The 24772-nt window shown below is 41.6% G+C and overlaps 3 protein-coding genes and 1 pseudogene across 3 annotated transcripts in view; 2 read left to right on the top strand and 2 right to left on the bottom strand.

Moving 5' to 3' along the window:
- Window positions 1–24552, bottom strand: part of LOC129731354 (transcription factor HNF-4 homolog) — a 266557-nt gene extending 242005 nt beyond the window's left edge. The window contains exons 1-2 of the mRNA XM_055691258.1: window positions 24384–24552; window positions 3485–3576 (exon numbers count right to left, since the gene is read on the bottom strand). Of these exons, the coding sequence (XP_055547233.1) occupies window positions 3485–3512 (28 nt within the window). The 5' untranslated portion in view covers window positions 3513–3576; window positions 24384–24552. The remainder of the gene's footprint in view (window positions 1–3484; window positions 3577–24383) is intronic.
- LOC129728591 (uncharacterized) lies at window positions 10252–12033 on the top strand. The gene is made up of 2 exons (XM_055687037.1): window positions 10252–10537; window positions 11123–12033. Exons 1-2 carry the CDS (start codon window positions 10252–10254, stop codon window positions 12031–12033), a joined length of 1197 nt encoding a protein of 398 aa, XP_055543012.1.
- Window positions 12392–13085, top strand: LOC129728589 (uncharacterized). The gene is made up of 2 exons (XM_055687036.1): window positions 12392–12829; window positions 12888–13085. Exons 1-2 carry the CDS (start codon window positions 12392–12394, stop codon window positions 13083–13085), a joined length of 636 nt encoding a protein of 211 aa, XP_055543011.1.
- On the bottom strand, window positions 18125–19606 carry LOC129728588 (uncharacterized; annotated as a pseudogene).
- Window positions 24553–24772: the final 220 nt, after the last annotated feature.

Below are 24772 nucleotides of genomic sequence, written 5' to 3'. Positions count from 1 at the left end.
GCAGCGAGACATTGCTAATGCCATTGGAAAATCGAAAACTATGGTTTTCAATGCTTTGAAATTGCCAAAGCAGCGATTGCCGACTGGAAAACGATCGGATCAAATCAAGCGGCTTTCGAATTTCGATCATTTCAGATCAGCTACCACTACCAAACAGTCCCAAGCCGTGGTGTGGCCTTTACTGTACGTAAGAGTCGTCTCCATTCCACTCGGTCCATGGCTGCAGTTCGCCAGCTCTGCAGTCTGCGTAGGGTCCGCAGGTCGTCTTCCACCTGATCGATCCACCTTGCCCGCTGTGCACCTCTCCGTCTCGTCCCTGACGGATTGGTTTCAAGAACCATCTTTACCGGGCTGTCGCCTGACATCCTTACAACATGCCCAGCCCACCGCAACCTGCTATCTTAGCGGTGTGAACGATAGATGGCTCCCCAAGCAGCTCCTGCAGTTCGTGGTTCATTCGCCTTCTCCACACTCCATTTTCCATCTGCAGTCCACCGAAGATGGTACGCAACACCTTCCGCTCGAAGACCGCAAGGGCGCGTTGGTCCTCCACAAGCATAGTCCATGTCTCTACCCGTAGAGGACTACCGGTCTGATCAGCGTCTTGTAGATGGTTAACTTGGTGCGGCGACGAATTCTACTCGATCGGAGCGTCCTCCGGAGACCAAAGTATGCACGATTTCCTGCCATAATGCGCCGTTGAATTTCTCTGCTGGTATCGTTGTCGGCAGTTACCAGTGAGCCCAGATACACGAACTCATCAACCACCTCGATTTCATCACCACCAATTTGAACTCGAGGTGGGAGGTTAGCACTGTCTTCTCGTGAACCCCTTCCTTTCATGTACTTCGTCTTCGATGCATTGATGACCAGTCCAATCCGTTTGGCTTCAGCCTTCAGTCCGATGTACGTATCCGCCATCTTCACAAAGGTACGAGCCACAATGTCAATATCGTCGGCGAAACCAAACAGTTGAATCGACTTTTTGAATATCGTGCCACTCGTGTTAATCCCCGCTCTTCTAATGACACCTTCCAGGGCAATGTTAAACAGTAGGCACCAGAGACCATCACCTTGCCTTAGACCTCTTCGGGTTTCGAAGGGGCTCGAGAGTGCCCCCGAAACTCGAACTACACACATCACTCGATCCATCTTCGCTTTGACCAACCGCGTCAGTTTGTCCGGAAATCCGTAGTCGTGCATAATTTGCCATAGCTTGTCCCGATCGATTGTGTCGTACGCCGATTTAAAATCGATGAACAAATGATGTGTGGGCACGTTATATTCGCGGTATTTCTGCATAACCTGCCGAACCGCGAATATCTGATCCGTGGTGGCGCGGGCACCCATAAATCCCGCCTGGTAGTGCCCCACGAACTGCTTCGCAAATGGTGATAGTCGACGGCAAAGTATTTGGGAGAGTACCTTGTAGGCGGCGTTCAACAGAGTGATTGTCCGGTAATTGCAGCACTCCAGTTTGTCGCCCTTTTTGTAGATGGGACACACAATACCCTCCATCCACTCCTCCGGTACTCGTTCTTCCTCCCAAACCTTGACAATGACCCAGTGCACGGCCCTAGCCAGTGTTTCTCCACCGTATTTCAATAGCTCGCTGGGAAGTTGGTCCACTCCAGCAGCTTTATTGTTTTTCAGCCGACCAATCTCCTCCTCCACCTCCAGAAGATCGGGGGCTGGAATTCTGACGTCTTCTGCTCGTGCACCAAGATCAATTGCCATACCGTCCTCGCGCTCTACTGCATCGCCGTTTAGATGCTCGTCGAAGGGCTGCCTCCACCTTTCGATCACCTCACACTCGTCTGTTAGGAGGTTGCCGTCCAAGCTCCTGCACATATCGGCTTGCGGCACAAAGCCTTTGCGGGAGCTGTTCAGCTTCTCGTAGAACTTCCGAGTGTCGTTAGCTTGGTACAGCTCTTCCATCGCTACGCGATTTCGGTCCTTCGGAGGACTGAGTTTTGGCTGTTCCGTGCCTGTCGGTATCGTTCCACGTTCGCTCTCCTCGACTAACCGTTTGCATTCGCCGTCAAACCAGTCATTTCTATGAGTCGGGGCCCTTGTACCTAGTAGCGCTGCAGCAGTGTTACCTATGGCAGATCGGATGCTTTTCCAGTCATCTTCAAGGGTAGCTGCGCCAAGCTGCTCTTCCGTAGGTAGCACTGCCTCCAGCTGCTGCGCGTATTCTTGGGTAGCCTCGGCGTCCCGCAGTTGCTCAATATTTGGTCGCGGCGTTCGACTTCGGCGGGTGTTATACACCGTCGATAGTTTTGAGCGCATGCACACAGCTACTAGGTAGTGGTCCGAATCTATATTCGCACTGCGGTAGGTGCGAACGTTGATGATGTCGGAGAAGAACCTGCCGTCGATTAGAACGTGGTCGATTTAGTTCTCTGTCTGTTGGTCGGGTGATCTCCAGGTGGATTTTTGGATATCTTTGCGGGGGAAGAAGGTACTTCGGACTACCATACCACGGGAGGCCGCAAAGTTTACGTACCGATGGCCGTTATCATTAGACACGGCATGCAGGCTATCTGGTCCGATTACCGGTCTGTACATTGCCTCCCGTCCTACCTTAGCATTCAAGTCCCCAATAACGATCTTCACGTCCCGTCGCGGGCAGCTATCGTAGACCTGCTCCAGCTGCGCGTAGAACACTTCCTTCTCGTCGTCGGGTCTTCCTTCATGTGGGCAGTGCACGTTGATGATGCTGTAGTTTAAGAACCGGCCCTTTATCCTCAACTTGCACATCCTTGCGTTGATCGGCTGCCACCCCATCACGCGTTGGCGCATCTTACCCAGCACTATGAAGCCGGTTCCCAGCTCGCTGGTGGTACCACAACTCTGGTAGAAAGTAGCCGTCCGGTGCCCGCTTTTCCATACCTTCTGTCCTGTCCAACAAAGTTCCTGCAGCGCTACGACTTCAAAGTTGCGTGGATGTAGCTCGTCATAAATTATCCTGTCGCATCCTGGAAAGCAGAGCGATTTGCAGTTCCATGTCCCAAGTTTCCAATCGTAGTCCTTATTTCGTTGCCTAGGTCCATGCCGATTGTTCCGATCCGTATTATCTCTTACGTTGTTTGTAACATGTTGTTTTCCGGGGCGGCTCGTTGAGCCTACCCCAACCCCCTGTCTCGCCGGGGGACCATCGTGTCAGCTCTGTTTAGAGTCCCACGCTGCCACCAGGACGTTGATCAGCCGCTCCTAATATTGAGATCAGACGCTGTTTTGAGCCGCACCATCTTGGTGAACAGACGCTCGGGTTGGCGAAGCATGGTTAACGCGCCAATGATCGCGTCGCACCTTCTCACTTAGCTATTGTTGGATGACAACATTGCCCAGGCAACACCAATCAGTTGTATCCATGTTTCAACAGGCAGTCTAGTGTAATCATATGACTCGTGGAGGTGTGAGTTAGGAACTTGTGAGGGCCGAAGCTATGTTTGACTCTCCTTCCAGGTTGTCAACTCACCATTCGATGCCATTTGATGTAGTTCCATAGTCAGAGTTGTTTTATATTCGTAGGTATCAAAAGAGCAGCTCTTCCGGTTTGACAAGCTTGGCCTGAAAAAAAAAACGCAGTACCTATGGTAATTTCAACAATGCAATGTTTGGATAAATTGTAGAGAAAGAGTATCCCAACAAGTGCTTCATATATGGCTTATTCGAATTCTGTTTCCTTGACGAAATACAGCCTAATGCGCATTCAAAGAGCAAAAGAGCGAAACCAAGCACGCAGGGGGCAGACAAAATGATTGAGCAGGCAAAATTTTGTCAATTTATAAAATAGTCTGTACTTAACGAAAAATGAATCAGTTTTGATGAAACCGGTTTCCGGAAGTGGTTTTACTGGAAAACTATTCTAGTTTCCAAAAACTACACCGGAAATGTTCCGGATTTTAGGAGTGTGTGTCAAAATGTGTATTCTTGCAACGCGTATAACTTTTTCAGACATCTTGTTTCTTTTAGGTTTATATGTTTCTAATAAACTAAAATTCATTCCAACTTCATTTGTAGGCAAAGTTTAAACATCCGTCAAGAAACCATCGAGACACGAATCAATTAAGTATGTTTTTCGCAGTTTTTTTACTGTTGGGTAGAAAAAAGAAAAAGTTTTCGTTAGAAAAATTGTTTTTCTTTGAGTTTCCAATGTGGTTTCACACCTTCATTTGAAAAAATCTGAAATAACTTCTTCTTCGTCGGGTGGGTTGTCTAACTGGTCGCCGAAGGCGAATTACTTCTGCACTAGGCCCAGGTAAAAAATGTCAAAACCTCCAGGAGCAATCCAACCTAACGAACTGGTCGATAGCAACCAATAGAGCACAGGTGAGCGAATTGAAAAGCGCAGCGTTTGTTGAAAAATTCTATTAAAGTAAGCAAGCGGAGTGCAGGTTGCTTCTGGCAGGCACTTATCGAAAAATAGTTTAAAAAAACAAGAAACAACTCTAGTAGACGGAAGGACTGTTTGAAACGATTTGAGGATTAAGGTCAAGAGACATTAAGACGGTTGAATATTCGGACAGAGCACAGTTAAAATCCGCACGAACTACAACTACATCGAAAGTTAGGTTAGCACGAGTACAGCCAGTAGGACGAAAACGTGTAACGCTAATCGGTGGTCAATTTAACATCAAGTTAAACAATCGTAAGTCAGGAGTATTTGGAAGAGTTAAAAATACATGAAACACTAATTCTTTGATCGGCTAGTTAAACGTCGATTGTCAAGGAGGTGTCAAGGAGGCGAGCGATGGGAAGTGGGAATGTTCGCGATGTGATCGGCCAGTCAATCAACAACTAACCGTTCCAAAAACGTCTAAGACGCGGTCTAAAACTAGAACCGGATCGAAAAGCGAAGGGGGGTCTGTTCGCGGCAATGGGTCTGTTTCTAAACTGACTGATCAGCAGTTTGAGGAAGAACAACTCGCGCGTGAAAGAGCTTTTGCGAAGCAAATGGAGATTCGGGAAAGTAGACTACGTAGGGAGATGGAATGGAATGCAAAGCAGTTGGAGATGGAAAGGAACATGCGAAAAAGGGAACTCGAGGTGCAACGTATGATGCAGGAAGAAAAGCTCAAGCAGGAACAAGATCTGTTGAACTTGGTATTGTGCCGTGTCAAATAAACGTTGTGTGAACAAACAAAAAAAAAGAACTGTTGAACGCGCAGTTAGCAGACGAACAAGCATTTTTAAAGCAGCGGAATGAAATTCGAAGCAAACTGAACAGCAGTCTTCAAAAGGTTCAGTCATATATGAACGACTATGATGCTGTAGGCGGTACGTCGGAACAAACACCTAACAAGGTGACTTCGGGGCTACATAGTCAAAGAAAAGCCGTAACAAAGAGAACAGCTAAGCGCGGAGTCGAGGAAAGATTTTTTTTAAGGGGGGGATTTGTTAGTAGCTTAAGTATTTATGATAAATATTAGTAACTAATGAGTATGTGTGTTTAATCACAAATGGTGCCTTCTCAACATTGTTGGGAATTTATAATTTTAATTGTTAGGATTTGTTTGCTTTCGCAATTAAGACTTATCGTTCGTAGGGAAGTAAACTTACAACTAACTTAATTGCTAACTTATTGGCTATAAAGAGAGCTTATCGTAGCAATTGAGGATTGCAACGATTTTTGTCAAAAATTGTCAATAATTTTATTTGACATAGCTTCTAATGGTTCAACACCAGTAAGTCTATGTAATTCGAGTGTACCAAACCAAGGAGGACGCTTCAAAATCATTTTCAGAATTTTATTCTGAACCCTTTGGAACGTTTTCTTCTTTGTTGAACAGCAACTTGACCAGCATCGGTACAGCATAAGTCATTGCTGGTCTAAAAATTTGTTTGTAAATCAAAAGTTTGTTCTTTAACCAAAGTTCAGAATTCCTGTTAATGAGAGGATATAAACATCTCGTATATTTGATGCACTTGGCTTGTATACTCTCAACGTGCTCTTTGAAAATAAGTTTTTATCGTAAATTAGTCCCAAATATTTAACCTTGTCAGACCAACTTAAAATAACCCCATTCATCTTGACAACGTGATTATTGTTTTGCTTGAGGAAAGAAGCCCTAGTCTTATGGGGAAAAATTATCATTTGAGTTTTAGAAGCATTGGGAGAGATTTTCCACTTTTGCAAGTAGGAAGAAAAAATATCTAAACTTTTCTGCAATCGACTGCATATGACACGAAATGCTTGTGTCATCGCAGAACAATGACTTTGGAGGCAAATCAGGAAGATCTGAAGTATATATGTTGTACAGGACTGGGCTCAAGACAGAACCTTGAGGTACACCTGCTCTGACAGGAAATCTATCAGATTTTTGAATTCTGATAGACAACCTGCAGAGTTCGATCAGTAAGATAATTTTTTAAAATTTTGATTAGGAAAATTGGAAAATTAGAAGTTTGCAATTTCGCAATCAAACCTTTATGCCAAACACTGTCTAATACTTTTTCTATGTCTAAAAGAGCAGCTCCAGTGGAATAACCTTCAGATTTGTTAGCTCGTATCATATTAGGAACTCCGAGCAACTGATGAGAAGTGGAATGCCCATAGCGAAATCCAAAAATTGATGTGTTTTGCAAAAATTGAATTTTCGTTGATGTGTGACATCATTCTGTTCTGAATAATTCTCTCAAACAGTTTACTTATTGGAGAAAGCAAACTGATTGGTCGATAACTTGAAACCTCAGCAGGATTTTCCATAATTTGGGAAAATATGCAATTTTGAAACAGCAATTGAAAATTGTGCTCTCAGGGAGATGTTTGATTAATATGTTAAAGATTCCATCGTCACCAGGTGCTTTCATATTTTTGAAATTTTTAATAATTGATTTAATTTCATTCAAGTTAGTTCCAATTATTTCTGCAGGTAAAAAATTCTGCGAAAAAAATTGAAGAAAATATTTGGACTCACAAAATTTCACTTGAGCCTTTGGAACAGAATAATTTCTGGCATCAATAATTGCACATTTCAATGCTTCCAAAGCGGAATCAATATTCACTTCGTTTTGCAAATCAAGCTCATTATTGAAATTATTCTCAATATGAGTTTTGTATCTTTCCCAATTAACCTTGTTATAATTAAAAACTGAGCTCATAGGGTTTAAAACTGATTCATGTGATAAAGAAAAAGTTATTGGAAGATGGTCAGAATCAAAGTCAGCATGTGTGATCAAATCACTACATACATGACTTTGATCTGTTAGCACCAAATCAATTGTTGATGGGTTTCTTACAGAAGAAAAGCATGTAGGACTATTCGGAGACAAAATAGAATAGTATCCTGAAGAACAATCGTTGAATAAAATTTTGCCATTGGAATTACTTTGAGAATTATTCCATGATCGATGTTTAGCGTTAAAATCGCCGATTATAAAAAAATCGAACGATCTCTGGTGAGTTTTTGTAAATCGCCATTAAAATAATTTTTGTGCTCGCGTGTGCATTGGAATGGTACCTGAATATGCTGCGGCAATAAATAAAATCCCAAGTTCAGTTTGAACTTCCATTCCCAAAGTTTCAATAACTTTCGTCTCAAGATGGGGAAGAGCACGATGTTCGATTCGGCGATGAATAACAATTGCCACTCTACCGCCGGAACCCTGAATCCTATCATATCTATGAACCAAGTAATTGGGATCATATTTTAATTTGATGTTAGGTTTCAAAAATGTTTCAGTAATAATTGCAATATGCACATTATTTACTGTTAAAAAATTAGAAAGCTCATTCTCATTGGCCTTCAATGAGCGAGCATTCCAATTTAAAATTTTGATTGGTTTATTTGAAATCATTGCTAAATTTCAAATTATAAACAATTTTAATTGTAAAACTTGTACCTATTTGAATGACTTCAAACATTGATTTTGCCTGCAACATGGCGTTCATAAGATCGAACATTGCCTGTTGCAGAAAAGAAAGTTTACCTGCCGTAATAGGCCCCAGGCAGTTGACATTAGAAAAAATATTTTCGGTAGCAATATTAGCTGGGGTAATAGGTGTACATTTATTTTCCACCGTGTTTTGCTTACCTACCATATTAACGGTCATTTTCGAACTACCAACATTAGGCGGTAGAATGTTCGAACTACCTGTAACCTGTGCATATGTTAAACGAGTATGCAAAGGAGTAGAAAAAGTGGGTGGTACTGGTACGCTCGAAGAATTTTGTTTTGAAGTTTGTTTTGATTGGGAAATTGACTTTCGTTTACCTTGCCTTGCCTTAACAATTGCTAAACGGGCTGGGCATTGATAAAATTTGACATATGGTTGCCATTACAATTCGCACAGCGAAAATTTTTACTCTCTTTTACAGGACATGTGTCCTTTTTATGAGAAGAGTCTCCACAGCCGAGGAAAGAGTTGAAAAGCCGTTAGTAAGGCCATCTTTATCGGTTGCTGAAGATAAAGTGAGGCAGTACGATGATTCCGACAGTGACAAGGATGGAAGACAGGACTTAGACAAGAGCGAGAGCATTGGAAAAATAATCACTGGCGGCAGGCGAATCTTACCGAAGCCAATGCGGATTTGAGAGTCAAGCTTTTAGGCTGACTCGGGAGCAGATTGCTACCAGGAAGGTGATATCCGGACACTTACCCAAATTCAATGGAGACCCAGAAACATGGCAGTTGTTTATAAGCAGCTTTGAGAATACAACCAGGGCTTGCGGCTACTCGAACATCGAGAATTTAGATCGTCTGCTGAACAGTTTGGGAGAAGTGCTAAATGCTGTCAGAAGCATGTTAGTGCTCCCGGATTCTGTGCCGGAAGTTATTCGAGACCTTCGCAGATTATTTGGCCAGCCGGAAAAACTGCTAAGAACGTTGTTGAATAAGGTCAAAAATGCACCTCCATCGACGACGGAGGATTTGAAAACCTTTGTCAGGTTTGGCATAACGGTTAAACAATTCTATGACTATTCGGAAGCGGCGCATCTTAGTGACCACCAGCGGAATCCTTTGTTAGTGCAGCAACTTGTAGAGAAGCTGCAACCAGAATACCAAATGAAATGGGTAGAGTACAAACGAGGTAGAAATGGAACACCACTGCGACTGTTCACAGATTTCATCACTGGTATCAGTGGCGTGGCGTCTGAAGCAGTGACCTATTCGTTGACGACCAATGACAGAGCACGGCATTCCAGAGTAAAACCCGACAGGAAGAACTATTTTGTGCACGTACACGATTTTGCGTCGAAGCGCGACGATCGAACGTTCACAGGAAAAACGAACAAACCTTGTTGGATCTGCAATCGAACAGAGGTTCTGCAAGGACTTCAGGAGGATGAACGTGGGAGAACGGTTGAAAGCTGTAGAAAAGCAGAAGCTGTGCGGTGTCTATCTCATTGAGCACGGCGACAATGCGTGTGGGTCGAAGGTACGGTGTACTGTGAAGAGTTGCAAAGGCAATCATCACACGCTCCTGCATCGTATGAGGAATCTGTTCAGCTACAGAGAGTAGAGTGTAATACTCACGGAGGCCTAGATCGTTCGGTCATCTTTCGCATGGCACCTATACGCGGGAAATAAGCGATACGATACACTGGCATTTTTGGACGAGGGTTCATCTACAACCCTGGTAAACGAAGCTGTAGCAGACCGACTGAAAGAGAATCAGAGCCACTCATTGTCACTTGGACTGGGAAAATTATTCGATTCGAAAACAACTCCCGGAAAGTTGAATTGACGCTGTCGGTTAAAGGCTCGAAGGAAAAGATTCCGCTGGAGAACGTTCGAACTGTGTCGGAACTTTTGCTTCCGAAACAGCTGTGCGTTTCGCTGATGTGGCGAAGCAATATCCGCACTTAGCAGGGTTGCCGGTAAAAGATCATCCAATCGGACAAGCAGCGATACTTATCGGTTTGGATAACCTGTATTTGTTTGCGCCGCTGGAGTCACGAGTCGGTAAGTAAAACGAACCGATTGCCGTGCGATCGAAAATTGGATGGACGGCATACGGCCCTGAAGAGCGAAAGTCGAGCGCAACTACATTCCTCAATTTGCACACAGTGTCGCCAGTGAGCAATCAGGATTCGTATGATCTGATGCGAAATCAGTACGTTCTGGACGAAGCAGTTGTTTCATCGTTTCCCATACTCGAGCCGAAGGAAGAACAACGGACGAAGGCGGTATTATAAGCGACAACAAAACGGTTAGGAGAACGATTCGAAACCGGGCTGCTGTGGCGTGAAGACGAACGCCGATTTCCCGACAATTATGCGATGGCATTACGGAGGATGATGGCACTCGAACGAAAGCTTGAAAGAGATCCAGCTTTAAAGGAGAATGTTCCCAGGGTTATTTGCCGCTTTCGTGAACGTCCGGTGGCATTTGGCGGAGATATCCAAGAAATGTACCACCAGATTCGAACCCGATCTGAAGACAAACAGGCGCAACGCTTCTTGTTCAGATCCAACTCAGTAGAAACCCCTCAGGTGTACGTAATGGATGTGGCCACCTTCGGATCCACGTGCTCGCCCTGCTCCGCGCAATATGTTAAAAATTTGAACTCGGAACAGTTTTCAGGTGTGGTCCCCGTGGTTCTGTGGTTAGCGATGTCGGTCGGCTAGCTCTCCCACACGGTTGTGATATCGGGTTCGATTCCCGATCAGGTCGAGGAACTTTTCGAGCTGAAAATTTTCTCGACTCAGCACTGGGCACGGTGTATCGTTGTACCTATCCTACAACATGCAAAATGTGCCGAAAACAATATCGATAACGAATTCTCTCAACTAATCTAGTTAATCGAGACCGCATTAGCCCCCAGGCTAGCGTGCGATATTGTTGTTGTACAGTTTTCAGGACAGTTTCCTGAAGCGGCGGTCGCGGTTAGCGAAAAGCACTACGTAGATAATTACTACGACAGCGTGGACACAGTAAAAGAAGCGATTCAGCGAGCCAAAGAAGTGAAATATATTCACTCTCAAGCAGGCTTTCATATCAGGAAGTGGGTGTCGCGCTCCCATGAATTTCTCGAAGCGATGGGCGAGCGGAATACAAATGATGCAGTTCATTTTAACCGGGACAAGAGTACGGAGTAAGAGCACGTGCTGGGCATTGTTTGGGAGCCGGTTGAGGATTCATTTTGTTTCGCTCCCGTGTCTACTGCAGCGTTTCAGTCAGTTTTAGATGGCGACGAACGCCCAACGAAACGAATTGTCCTTAGCTTTGTAATGGCACAATTTGATCCAACGGGACTCATCACTCCAATGACTGTGCACGGAAAGATGCTGATCCAAGATCTCTGGCGTACTGGTTGTGACTGGGATACGAAAATTGATGCGGAAATGCTCGACAAATGGCGTCGGTTGATCGGTATGATGCGAAACATCAAATCCTTCAGGATATCGCGGAGTTATTTTAGAGACGCTAAATCGACAGAGATACAGGAGTTAGAGCTGCTTATTATAGCAGACGCAAGCGAGAAAGCATATGGATGTGTGGCATACTTTCGGGCAGTCGGAGGAGGTGAAGTGCGATGCGTACTGGTTATGAGCCGTTCTAAAGTGGCCCCGCTAAAACAGGTATCCATTCCCCATCTTGAGCTCCTGACAGCAGTTTTTGCTGCACGACTGTCGAGAACTGTTATCGAGAACCACTGCCCAGTCGTCGGCCGAGTGGTATTCTGGATTGATGCTAGTGAGGTGCTCTCGTGGATGCGTTCCGATCAACGCCGATATGAACAATTCGTCGGATTCAGGATCGGCGAAATTCTCAGTCTGACGAAATTGACTGATTGGTGCTGGGTGCCTACCAGGATGAACGCAGCGGATCAGCTAACGAAGTGGGGCAAAGATCCAGAAATGCATCCTGGAAGTGCGTGGATTCGTGGGCTCTCCTTTCTATACGAAAATGAGAAGTGGCCGAAGAAAGAATTACCCCCCTCAAATACGACGGGAGAGCTACGCATTCATCTGTTGTTGCACAATGTGAAGGTACAGACGATTCTCATAGACGCGGGGCGCATTTCCAGATGGACCGTGCTCGTGCGAACGATGGCGTGCGTTTTTCGGTTTATCTAGAACTGTAAACGAAAGTGCAAAGGACTGCCGATTAAAACGCTGAAACCGACGAAGCTGCAAGCAAAGGTGTTGAAGCAGAACGCGGTAGTTTGTACAATTGTTCCATTGCATTGGCAAAAAAATGTCTGCTACGTATGGCTCAGGCAGAGAGTTTTATTGATGAACTAAAGTTGTTGAAACGGAACGAAAACCGCCCAGTAAGAGATAACGGATGATTCCAGGATCACCAATCTGATCGTCCAGCACGTTCACGAAAAGTGTAGCCATGCATACAGACAAACGGTAAAGAACAAACTGAGACAACTGTTTCATATCATTCATGTGGATGCAGTGGTAAAAAAAGGTATCATCGGCTTGCATGTGGTGCAAGGTTAATCGCAATCGTCTGCGAGTTCCGGTGCAACGTTTAACACCAAGTCTTCGTCCATTTAGTTTTGTTGGAGTAGACTACATGGGACCGTTCGAAGTGACCGTGGGACGCAGAAGGGAGAAACGGTGGATAGCACTATTCACCTGCCTGGTTACGCGGGCGGTGCATCCTGAGGTCGTACATGGACTGACAACACAATCGTGCTTGATGGCGATAAGTCGTTTCATTGGACGACGAGATTGGCCAATAGAGTTTCTGTCGGATAACGGGACCAATTTCCAAGGGGCAAGCAAAGAGCTGGTGGCACTCATTAAGGACATCGAGTTTGATTGTGCAGACGAGTACGCAAACGCTAAAACGAAATGGACGCTCAATCCTTCCGCTTCACCCCACAAGGGAGGTGTGTGGGAACGCTTAGTCCGCTCAGTAAGAGGCACTGAAATCGTTACATGATGGCAGGCGACTTACGAATGAAATCCTTCAGACGGTGATTGTGGAAGCCGAGCACATGATAAACTCCCGACCTCTCGCATATACGTCTCAGGAGTCTGAGGAAGCAGAAGCTTTGACTCCAAACCATTTTTTGCGTGGCCCCCCCTCGAAGCGACAAGACGTAGGTATCCCGCCGGCAAATCCTAGTGAAGCTCTGCGGGATGCGTACAAACGATCACAACAGTCGTGAGATGCGGCAGCGTTGGATTAGAGAATACGTCCCCACTCCCCCGATCAGAAGTGCATAACTAAAAAATTACAAAATTCTTTTAACGGGAGATACAAATAACATATTTTGATACGATTTAGTATTTCCCCATTTGCGTTGGATAACAAAGTTAAATTTGAATGAGTTATAATAACAAATAATGAAATTTTTTCGTCTCTATCAAAACCTGTTGTTTATAACAATGGTTGTTATTATACTGTTCTATGTGCTATCTCATTTTGTTAGAAAGCTGATACGTTAGTAACAAAGTTTGATATGGGTTGGATATTAGTAGAATATTTTTTGTTATAATTTCTGTTATTTTAACACCTAACGGGATCAAAATTATAACACAACTTGAAAGGTTTTCCATAACAAACTAACAGCCTCTGTTACATTTTTGTTTTGTCTTTCTGATCGGGTTTGAACAAACGCACCAAATGGTTTGGAGGAACGAAACCGTTGAAGGCGGGTGACCTGGTCTACATCGTCGAGGGAAACAACCGGAAGTGTTAGGTTCGAAGAATAGTAGAGGAGCCTATCGTGTCCAGAGATGGTCGTATTCGCCAAGCATGGGTGCGTACCCGAACTAAGCGCTACAAGCGTGCAGTAGCGAACTTGGCTGTGCTGAAGTTAGAAGTAGGTAACACCGGACCGGACCTGGGTTACGGGAGGGGGAATACGTTGGGAACACTGCCAACCTGCTACCAAGCGATGCGTAAAATACCACAGAGATCAAGGTGACAGGAAGGAACGTCAAGGTAGTATAGTAAACAAAGATTGAAGTTGTCATAGAGAGATATCAGGAAGGAGAAAAAGTAAAGATTAAAGCGAAAGATTGTTTAATAAAGTTTAAGTAAAATTAGTTGAAAAGCGAAACGTTTGTTGAAAAATTCAGGAGTCAGTGCAGGTTGTTTCTGGCAGACACCTATCGAAGAATAGTTAAAATAACAACAAACAACTCTAGTGGACGGAAGAACTGGGGTGACATTGCGCATTTCGTTTCGAGCAACTCGAACAAAACTAAATGATCGCTAGGTGGTGCTATGTTTCGTTTTTCGTATTTTTTTTCGACTTTGCGGGTTAGATGAGCCGCAGGACAAATGACAATGACAACTCCTTTTAAGCCCAAAGCATAACTGGCAGTATGTGACCTACTCGAAAATAGCGAAAATCGCTCGAATCGAGCTGCGCAATGCCACCCCTGTTTGAAACGATTTGAGGATTGAGGTCAAGAGACATAAAGATTGTTGAATATAGGGACAGAGCACAACTAAAATCCGTACGAACTACAACTACATCGAAAGTTAGGTTAGCACGAGTACAGTCAGTAGGACGAAAACGTGTAACGCTAATCGGTGGTCAATTTAACATTAAATTAAACAATCGTAAGTCAGGAATATTTGGAAGAGTGAAAAATACACAAAACACTAATTCTTTGATCGGCTAGTTAAACGTCGATTGTCAAGGAGGTTTAATTGTTCAGTCCGAACACCTGTTGTCACCGGTTCATATCACCTTACTCACCACAGCGTTGACTATACCTTTGTTGTTCCAAGTCATCATACCGTCGATACTAATGCCAGCAGTCTTCCTTGTGTCACTAGTCGTTCTTCTTGACGTCTGTTGCTCTCATTCATGCCGTCCTCTCATTCTGTCCCCGATCGCACCTTCCGACACGTCCCATGCAAGTCCGTCCGCGTTCCTGCTTTGCCTGCCATGGTTATTTTGATTGTTCTCATTGGTCTGAATATTTTATCTCGCAACCGCAAAAAAATGGGAGTGGATTACGACAAAGCCGAAAAGTACTGTCACATACATCCACATTCAGACCGCCGACATATACCACCACCCAATGAAATTCATTCTACCAAAAACGTATAACAGATAGCGAATTTATCGACTCCACTGGGTCCGTGCCAACTCCTGGAATAATGAAAGAATACTGCGACTCACGACGTAATCAAGAAAGAGATGCTAGGCAGTTGTCTACATTCAAAGCTCATGTATTGGTGTGCTAAAATTGACTAAAAATACGCTGCGCAACTATCCATTTAGGGGTGCCAACTGCGCAATGAGTCGAATCAAAGCGAAAAAAGAATCGTTCTGACTGCAGTTATAGCGATTTTTTTATTCCACTGGGTCAGTGCAAATCTACCCAAGAATAAAGAAACGGCATCACGATTTACGACGCAAGTAAGAAAGATATGCCAGATAATTGTTTATGAACTAAGCATGTTGGCGATAGGCCAACAAGCAGGCGAAGAAAAAGGAACGGTTTCCGATTACCCAAAACTGTATTTTTAACAGAAATTAAATAATTCCTATAAAGGTATAATTTAGAGTAAGAGTGTGTTTAATCCATACACTATCCACTTGTAACTTACGTTTAGTGTTCCTTTTCCCTCTATCCGTTTGAAATCCTTCTTAATACTTCCTGTCCTAGCACGAGGTCCCTGATTTTCTCTTCTTCATACCCTAGCTTTTAGGTTACCTTTAATGAATTTACAGAATAAGTTTTTTTTTCCTAGGGTTTAAGCTTCAATCGTTACCGCGTTTCGTTTATAACTTCAGCTTTAGCATTAATCTAATATAAGCACTAATAGTTTAAGCAATAATTTTTAATTTATTTGAGATTAATATTTTAATCCATTGAATATTTGAAGTCCAATCTGCATGACACTGCCAAAACGAAAGATGACAAAACGAAAACCGCCGGACTAACATCTCAGCGTGTGTGTAAACGAGATAGCATATCACCGCCACTTTTCATAGGCGTCATCCATTAATTATGTAAGGACTTTTTTCGAAATTTTCGACCCCCTTTCCCCCCATAATAAGGCTTAGTAAGATTTTGCATTACCCCTCCCCCCCACGAATCTTACGTAAGATTGTCTTTTTAAGGAAAAAAATATTTTCGAAGGTAAAACATTTTTTTTACACATAGCATATTCGTAGAGGATAAAACAAAACAAGTTAATACAGTTTATACTATGTTAAAGTGAGCAAAATTCAAAATTAAGTAGAAATGAAGTAAAGCACGCAATCACCCAGCGACGGCGAATTCACTGCTTTCCCGGGGTTCAACTGTTTGATCGCAGCGATAAATAATTCAACTAATTTTATTTTTTTTTAGTTTTGTCAACTTTTTTTCAGTTTTTTTTATTTTTTCGATCTTACGTAAGATTCTCTTGAATCCCCCTCTCCCCCTTCGTAGGCATTCGTAAGAAATTTGGATACCTCCCCTCCCCCCTTAAACCCTTACGTAATTTGTGAATGACCCCATACGCATAACATAGCATCTGTCAATGGGGCCCGCAAATCGCGGATCCGCTGCGATGAAACAAAGCAAATAAGATAGAGATGCCAGCTAGCTGGTTGAAACTGACAAATTTTACGGTGCGCTTAGGGCAGCACGCCAGGTCAATCTGGGTCAAAATCAAGCAAAAGTGGGTGAGCTGGGTGGAATAAAGAAATTGCCATTAAATCGCAACTGGGATTGACACTGGGAACAAATAAATTCGCGCAGTTAAGACAGCTGGATGAGAAAAAAAAGCATACGGATACAAACACATACATATGCATACACACATGTATATACAGAAAAATAATAATAATGAGAGTAGTAGTAGTAATTGTGAGAGAAGTGGGAAGGGTTAGTTATGCTACATTATATCTATGAGTGCAATTTGACAGTTAGACCATACATTTTCTGTCAAATTAAAGTCAACGCAACGCAAACGTATCCATTGTGATTTGGGCCTTTATTCCTCGATTAGGCCCTACAGACCCCGCCAGCATTTAGTTTTGTCAGGTCATGCGAAACTAAAACCGGTGGTGTGATAAGTCAAGCGTAATCAAAAAAAAAACAAGCGAATGCAATGATTGGGTAAATCTTAATAAATTATTACTGATGCCTAGAGTGCCTGTATCTAAAGAGTGGCAACAGCTGTCGAAATTGGAATAAAATTATTTGTCAGTGTCATTCCAATCGAGCAAACGACCTGTCAAACCCGGCTTCAAGAATAAAAAACAAAAAAAAAAGTATTACGCTCGGTTCTCTGCAAAACACTTACTGATTTGGAAGTGTTTTTTCGTCAAATTTCATAGGTAAGCAAAATTTCCATACTATCACTGGTTATTATTTTTTGTCAACCTCAAATAGAAACGTCTGGTCTCACTACTGCTGTTTCCCGGCCGACATAAATCGGCCGCTAGCTGATTCTACTTCCAATTATATTGGCTGTTATTATAGGGAATATGCAAAAAATTCCAGCAACACGAAGGGAGCCGCAGGAGAAGTAGTAAATGCTGTGAACGGACAAGCTTTCCCGATAGAAGATTATTCGACGTGTTTGTGTACTCACATTGGCAGCGACTACGTGCATTTTTTGTTATTTCATCATTTAATTGTCGATTTCGTCAGAGCTAGTTTCTAACATATTAATCCTATTAATCATTCCGGTTCATGCATCGGAATTTTGGAAAACTTTTGGTCACGATGTAAAACAAGTAAGCATTAAATTCTTTGTTCAAATATAGCAGTGCTTTACATATATTTTTATACAATTGATTCGTAGGACCTTTCGGAATTCTTTTCAATGAACGAAGTGAGTTGAACCATGAGTGAAGCTGATGTTTTTTAAAATCGCTCCTTCATACCGAACGGGAACGGAATGGTGCGGCTGAAAAAGTGATTGCTCCACCGTGATGCTATCATTCACGATGTTTCTGAGATAGATACTTTTATTATGCTTTTCAGCAAGCTGATCCTCATCTTTGCCAATTGCCATCATTAGCAAATAATTGAAATACGTTAACGATGGATGTTGACCTTATTGTTTGTCGATAAACGACAATCGAAAAGTGAATAGACATCAAGAGAATTAATGAAGGCAACATCAAAGTTCTGATGATTTGTACAAATAATTTAGTACCAGCAGATAGCTTTTGTTTGTAGTTAGCATCGAAAGTATTGAAATACCCGAATATTTATTTCCATTAAGAATGTACATCGAATATTATACTGCCATTGATCTACTATCAAACTTATTTTTGTGTACCTTTTTATCCTGATGAATTTTCAAACGAAAATACAAAAACCGCCTTATTAATTTCCTTTTTATATCATGACACGGTATCAGATGCACAGCTGGAATATGTAAAAATTGCGCTTCAATTGTATCAAATACTTGAATATTCTCAGTATTTTCCACCGCTTTTCTGAACATGATCTCTAAGTCTAAAAAGAAAAGAAAAGTGACCTCGTTGACATACACTAATGCTTGACCAGTAAAATCTTTTGTGATAGTAAGTTTGCTGTAATCCGAGATAAATGGTTCAGTGGCTAAGCATTTTTCAACACATTGGCTGCAAACAGCGCAATGCTTTGCCACTTTATGCACAATCATACCAGCGATATGGTATACTACATTCTTCTCAGTATCGTTCACAATTGAATGATCTTCTGGCTCGATGAAGGTATTCGCAGCATATGGTGTTTCTTTTTGGTGACTTTTGTTGGCTTTTAGTTGTTTTATATTTGACGGAAAATCTATAAGCCAATCTCTTTCATTCGAATCATATGATGATCCCCGGACGTCTGTTAAGTATTGCGAAATTGTCAACGACTTCAACAAGCTCTTGAACTGCAAGGCGGTCGGCCTTTTTTGCCTGATCCTTATTTGTGAAAAAATGTTTTCTAGGCAATCCTGTGCAAACCGTTAAGTTAACAGAAAACTGTATCCTTTTTCGTTTAGAAACATATCCTGTAACCTCAGTATCGAATTCGTTGCGAGTATAATGGCTGCCTGCCAGGGTTTCCAATGTCGCTTATGTCCCACCTCGAGTGTAAAAATAAAATGTTTAAAAAATTTATAGAACTCCAGTGTCTCTTGGTACTTCTCAAGTTTTGCTGTAGAGCAAAAAAATATAAAGACGTTTTGGTAACACAACTTCTAGCATATCCAAACTACCTCGGGAGAAAGGCCTTGTTTTTCTATCTTGTTTCGCCCTAATCACGAAGTGATGCGGATATGTTAAAATATTTACTGACCTTTACTCAAAGCCATTTGCCTTGACCTATTTTTAGAGAGTTGACACCATTTTGAAAGTGTTTCGATAAAGTATGCGGTTGGGAGAACTTCAGGTCGGGTCGCAGCATTACTGTAGAACCGGAGTGCAGCAGAGACGTGTCTGTTGACGTATTTTTCAGAATTTATCACCTTCATAGCGTCAAAGTTATTCCTTTTCTTTCCGAATTCTACGTCGTCAGGTTTGAGACCATGTGCAACTTTAAGCTTGTTATTCTTCTCGTAGTTCACAAGATCTGCCAAATGCTGGACATTGACTTCGTTTGTTACAAAACCGTTTAATTTTACCACGTCTGGTGGAAGCCATAGCACTTTATTTTTTAGCCAACCTTGTACAGTTGACTTAAAAACGTGCACCACATCCGGGATGATTTCCAACTTATCAGCTGTTGTTGTTGATTTGTTGTTCATTACAACATGTCTATGAAACTTTAAATTTAAAGCATTCCAGAGTTTCTTATTGTTTGGACCACAGTCCGATGTTAAAAAATGAACTCGGCAGCCAAACTCCTCCACTTTCCGAATGATTTCAAATGTAGTATCTTTGAGGATTGTTTCGGGAATGGAGTTTCCTGTGAAGTGAAACCTTACAGTTTGTTTCCACCGACTTCTAATTCCAACCAAGACGAAAACAAGCGCGTGAGTGGCAAGCCCAGTCTGACCAGGTATGGATATGTCACCATAGAATTTATTGTCCGATATGCAAAAACTCCTCGCTTCTTCGATGGATATTTCATCGAAGATCAGTCCACAGTCGAGATCTGCCGTCTGCATAGTGTTGAATTTTAGTTTTAAAAGTTCCAGTACATCATTTAGAACCCCTGGGCTAAAGTCTAAATTTTCCACTCGTCGCTGTAGAGTACGCTGGGATGGTAAAGGATATTTTGACTGCTGGTGCTCGTATCCTTTTGTTCCGCATACAAATTTAGTCTGTAAGCTTTCAGTAACGGTTTCGTTACTCCACTGCTTAGGACGCTTTTTCTGGTATGATAGCATATCCACTTGATCAGACTTAAAAATTCTGTTGAGTGCATCCAGCGCCAATCTGGGTGTTTCCGTCTGTTTTTTTTTTGATTATGGTCTCTTGTTTTCGAATAACGTCCTCCTGCTGTTTAACATTTTTAGGATCGACACACTGTTTTTTTAAACCATTTAAGTAACTGGAAACAGTTGTGTTGTACAATAAATTTATGAAATTTGTTGAAAAAAAACTTTACCTATCATACTTCCTTTTTGTGCCTGCACACACAGCTTGGTTCTCGTCGTACGGAGAACATCGAACCGCAATCATGTTTTTGAAAGATGGTTTCGGATTTGCAGCACCATTAACTTCTTCGTAAGCATAGCTATCATTCGATAGCTCAATGTCCAGTACATCGGCATCAGATGCAGAGTCGGCAATCTGAGAAGCGAAATCATAGACTGGAACAGCTGTTCGCCGTCGCATAATTTTGGTTTGGGAAGAGGCAAAATATATATCCTCCTGCTGGAAGTGGAACTAATTTCGAATCAGTTTTAGTATAAATTATCACTTTCTGCTATGTTAGCTTACGCTACAAACTCGGCAACTTGCTGTGATTTCGAAAGTATCCGGTAATCCGCAGAATTTTTTCCAAATATGTTGTAATTCATCGTCTGTGGGAAATCGAAAGAACCCGATGTTCCTAAACCCTGGTGTCGTTTTGTTTGAGCAAAACTTCACGAGACACTTCATTAAAAAAATTTAGCTATTTGTATAACGAAAATCAAACTCAATGACTAACGAATAAAAGTGTAATAGGGATACCATCCGTCCTGATTTAGCAGGACATGTCCTGATTTTGAAGTCCTATTTGGGCGTCCTGATTTATTTTTTATATTTTAGCATTTGTCCTGATTTTCTTGAGATATTTCACTTTGTTGTGTGGCAATAAGCAGAATTTTTCAGAATTGCTCAATAAGTGTTTTCGATTTCAGGTCGCAACGCTCACTGCGATCGAAATTTTTCATTGGTTGAATCTCACTAGAGCAATAAAAAGAATCTTTCACGCGTTGACCGTTACCATTAAGCATCTGGCATTTGTTAAGTTTAAGTTGAAACAGTTAACGTGTGTTGAATTTTTAAAGTACCTAAAAGCAAAGCAAAGCCTTGGTGCTACATTCCGTATCGGAACTCGACCTTCTGTTTATTACACACAGACTTCGCGGCCAACTGTTGAGTGTACAGGACAATTGCGGGGCTAGCGCTACGATCCTACTGACACTAACAGTCTCTCTCGAGCCGAGACTCGAACCTACGACGACTGGCTTGTTAGGCCAGCATCGTACTTCGAGACCAGCTGGGAGATGCTAATGCGTAATAATTCAAAGTGGTTCGATGAAAGTGGATCGTTAGAGATACACTCAGATTTTTTACTAGATATTTTTCTACACGGATTTTCGAATTAACGGTTTTTTCACGCGGATGTTTAAATTGAAGGATTTTCAAATTACGGGTTTTTATACACGGATTTCTTTATTAACGCGTTTTTCCACAAGGTACGTATTGCCGCGTAGAAAAATTGAGTAAATCAAATATTAAGTGTTATATTTGCTCATACTTCGAAGAATAGAATGACTTAGTTAAATTTGTGCCCAGAAAAGGTGTCCTGATTTCTAACTTCGACCAGATGGTATCCCTAAAGTGTAAGCAATCATAAACATAACCATGGACAAAATACTTGAATGTCAAAGTTGCGTGAAGGCTTGAGTAACACCAGTGTTGTCCGTTATAGATTACAATGCTCTCAGAAACATTTATTTCAAATGGGATGACATGTCGTCACTCTCCTCTACAGGCACTCTACTAATGCCCTGAAATTGCCAGTACCCGACTCGTTTTGTTTTGTTTTATTTTTTTTTTAAATACACTAAGGTCGCTTTTCACGCGGTTTTTTTACGCGGATTCCGGGATTTACGCGGATTCCGGAGTTAACGCGTTTTTTTACGCGGATTCCGGAATTTACGCGTTTTTTTACGCGGATTCCGGAATTTACGCGGTTTTTTTACGCGGATTCCGGAATTTACGCCTTTTTTTCACGCGGTTGTTTTTTACGCGACACGTATCCCCCGCGTAAAAAGCAACTTTAGTGTATCTGGTTACCTCGCACATTTTATGCACTGATTGTCATATGTGGTTGCTCGAGGTGATGGCCGGCTAGAACCGAGTGTTCATGTGAACGAATGTTAATGAACCCAGAGTTCCAGGCGATGTATTGGTTCACCTAGAATCCAGCGTAGCATCTTTGTTAACAATTTAAGCGTTGATGATAAATATTAGTAAATAATGAGTATGTGTGTCCAATCACAAATGGTGATTTCTCAACACTGTTAGAAAAATTGTAATTTTAATTATTAGGATTTGTTTGCTTTCGCAATTAGGACTTATCATTCGTAGGGATTTGAACCTACTTGTCAAGAAAGGGAAGTAAACTTACAACTAACTTAATTGTCAACTTATTGGCTATAAAGAGAGCTTTTCGTAGCAATTGAGGATTACAACGATCTAATGTTTCAACACCAGTAAGTCTATGTAATTCGAGCGTACCACACCAAGGAGGACGCTTCGAAATCATTTTCAGAATTTAATTCTGAATCCTTTGAAGCGTTTTCTTCCTTGTTAAACAACAATTTAAACAGATCGGTACAGCATAAAGCATTGCTGGTCTAAAAATTTGTTTGTAAATCAAAAATTTATTCTTTAAACAAAGTTTGGAATTTCTATCAATGAGAGGATATAAACATCTCGTATATTTGATACACTTTGCTTGTATACTTTATGTGCTCTTTGAAAATAAGTTAAGCGCAAGTTTAATAATCGAAATACACTGACAGGATTATTACTGAAAGTTTATGTAATTTATTATTTTACGTAAAAATAAACCAAAATATTTTGTATAACCACACTGAATACAAAAAAATGCTTGAGTTTAATATTTTTTCAAGCAAGGCGATACCTTCAAGTTACTACAATACCTGCTACTAAAAGATGCTTTTTTCCCCTGGTTCAAATTGACAGCTCATTCTGGTTCATTTGACACTCCCACAGCTTTGTATCCGTTTCTCCCCCCGAGACCAAGACTATGCTAAAACACCGAGGCTTGAATAGTTTTATTAAATTCTCATAATGCACGAAAATTGAATTACCTGTACCCGACCAGTAGAGAATTTTTCAAACCCGTACCCGACCCGGAGCCGAAGCCTTGGTTTTAAATGACCCGTACCCGACCCGAACCCGAAAAATATTTTTTGGCGTTACCCGAAACCCGACTTGAACCCGTCGGGTACGGGTATCGGGTAAAAATACCCGTACCTGACCATACTACACACCCACGAAGCTTCATTGCGTTTTGCTAGGGTGACCAAGGAAAATTGTACCCAACAAGTGAAAAAACTGCTAAAAACAACACCCATACTTAATTAATTCATATCTCAATGATTCTTCGACAGATTGGGTATCAATGAACTCGGAATGAATTCTAGTTTATTGAGAACATATAAACCTTAAAGAAACAAGATGTCAGAAAAAGTTCTATGCGTTGGAAAAATTTCATATTTTGATGCACACTCCCAAAATCCGGAACATTTCCGGTGTCCATTGGTCACATTAAGTTCTCAATTAATACTAGGAAACCAGTGCTACTAGTAGATAGTAGAATTTTTTGGAAACGTTTCATTTTTTCGATATTTGATTTAACTCTACTGATACACCTAAACAATATTTTCGAAATTCTTTCAAAGAATTTTGCATAGTTTCCATTGAGATTAGTTCACATTATGAGCAAAATAATGCAGATTTGAATCAGCTAGATGCGCAACATTAAAAAAATATTATGGCCAATACCATGTTTGAACGAGGTAATCTTTGTGAGCAAGGAATACATTGACCATTGATAACTAAACATTTACCATTTAGGTGGATTAATAAGGATTTTGTTTTGTTCTGATGTTCCACACTGAAGGAATGTATAGAAAACGATTTCTTGATTGAGAACCAACATAAATACCAAGTTACCGTAAACGTTCTTTATTTAAAACCTGTTCACGTTATGTTGGCGTGAAGTGCTGACTCAATGCAATATATGCATGTTATCAAACCCGGAATGTGTTCTTGTTTAATATTTAGTAAACATTATGCTGTAATAGCTAATCTTCCCATAAAAATACATACTATTATGATTATCCATCCCGAAATTATAGAAGCACTGTTTCCATTGCTGGACTACCATTTGACACAAATCATTTTAATTTAATTTGAACTTAAGTAAAACCAATTAAAAAATATTTTATCACGCAACTCATCTGACTTTTAAGACTATTGCACATATTCGCCTAGGAATGATAATAGCACACCCAAAAACAGAGATGCCAGATCTACAGAATAAAATCATTTTCGTTTTATGACAACTTCCCCTTAAAAATGTTGAAAATTTGAAGGGGAAGAAAAAAAGTTCAGTTTGCTGTTTTTCGACAGCGTATATGCTCAAAATAGCAACAAACAAGTCCAGTGACAGTGAAAGTGTCGTCAAAGGGCAGCCATCCCCGAAAAAAATAACATCA

This window comes from Wyeomyia smithii, chromosome 3 (assembly GCF_029784165.1).
Source record: "Wyeomyia smithii strain HCP4-BCI-WySm-NY-G18 chromosome 3, ASM2978416v1, whole genome shotgun sequence".
Lineage (NCBI taxonomy): Eukaryota > Metazoa > Arthropoda > Insecta > Diptera > Culicidae > Wyeomyia > Wyeomyia smithii.
This window is presented reverse-complemented; position numbering and strand designations above follow the sequence as displayed.

Coding starts and splice junctions, on each gene's coding strand:
- LOC129728591 (XM_055687037.1), top strand. CDS start 10,252: ATGGCACTCGAACGAAAGCTTGAAAGAGATCCAGCTTTAAAGGAGAAT. Junction 10,538..11,122: donor GAACTCGGAACAGTTTTCAG/GTGTGGTCCCCG, acceptor TGTCTACTGCAG/CGTTTCAGTCAGTTTTAGAT.
- LOC129728589 (XM_055687036.1), top strand. CDS start 12,392: ATGTGGTGCAAGGTTAATCGCAATCGTCTGCGAGTTCCGGTGCAACGT. Junction 12,830..12,887: donor GGGAACGCTTAGTCCGCTCA/GTAAGAGGCACT, acceptor GAAATCCTTCAG/ACGGTGATTGTGGAAGCCGA.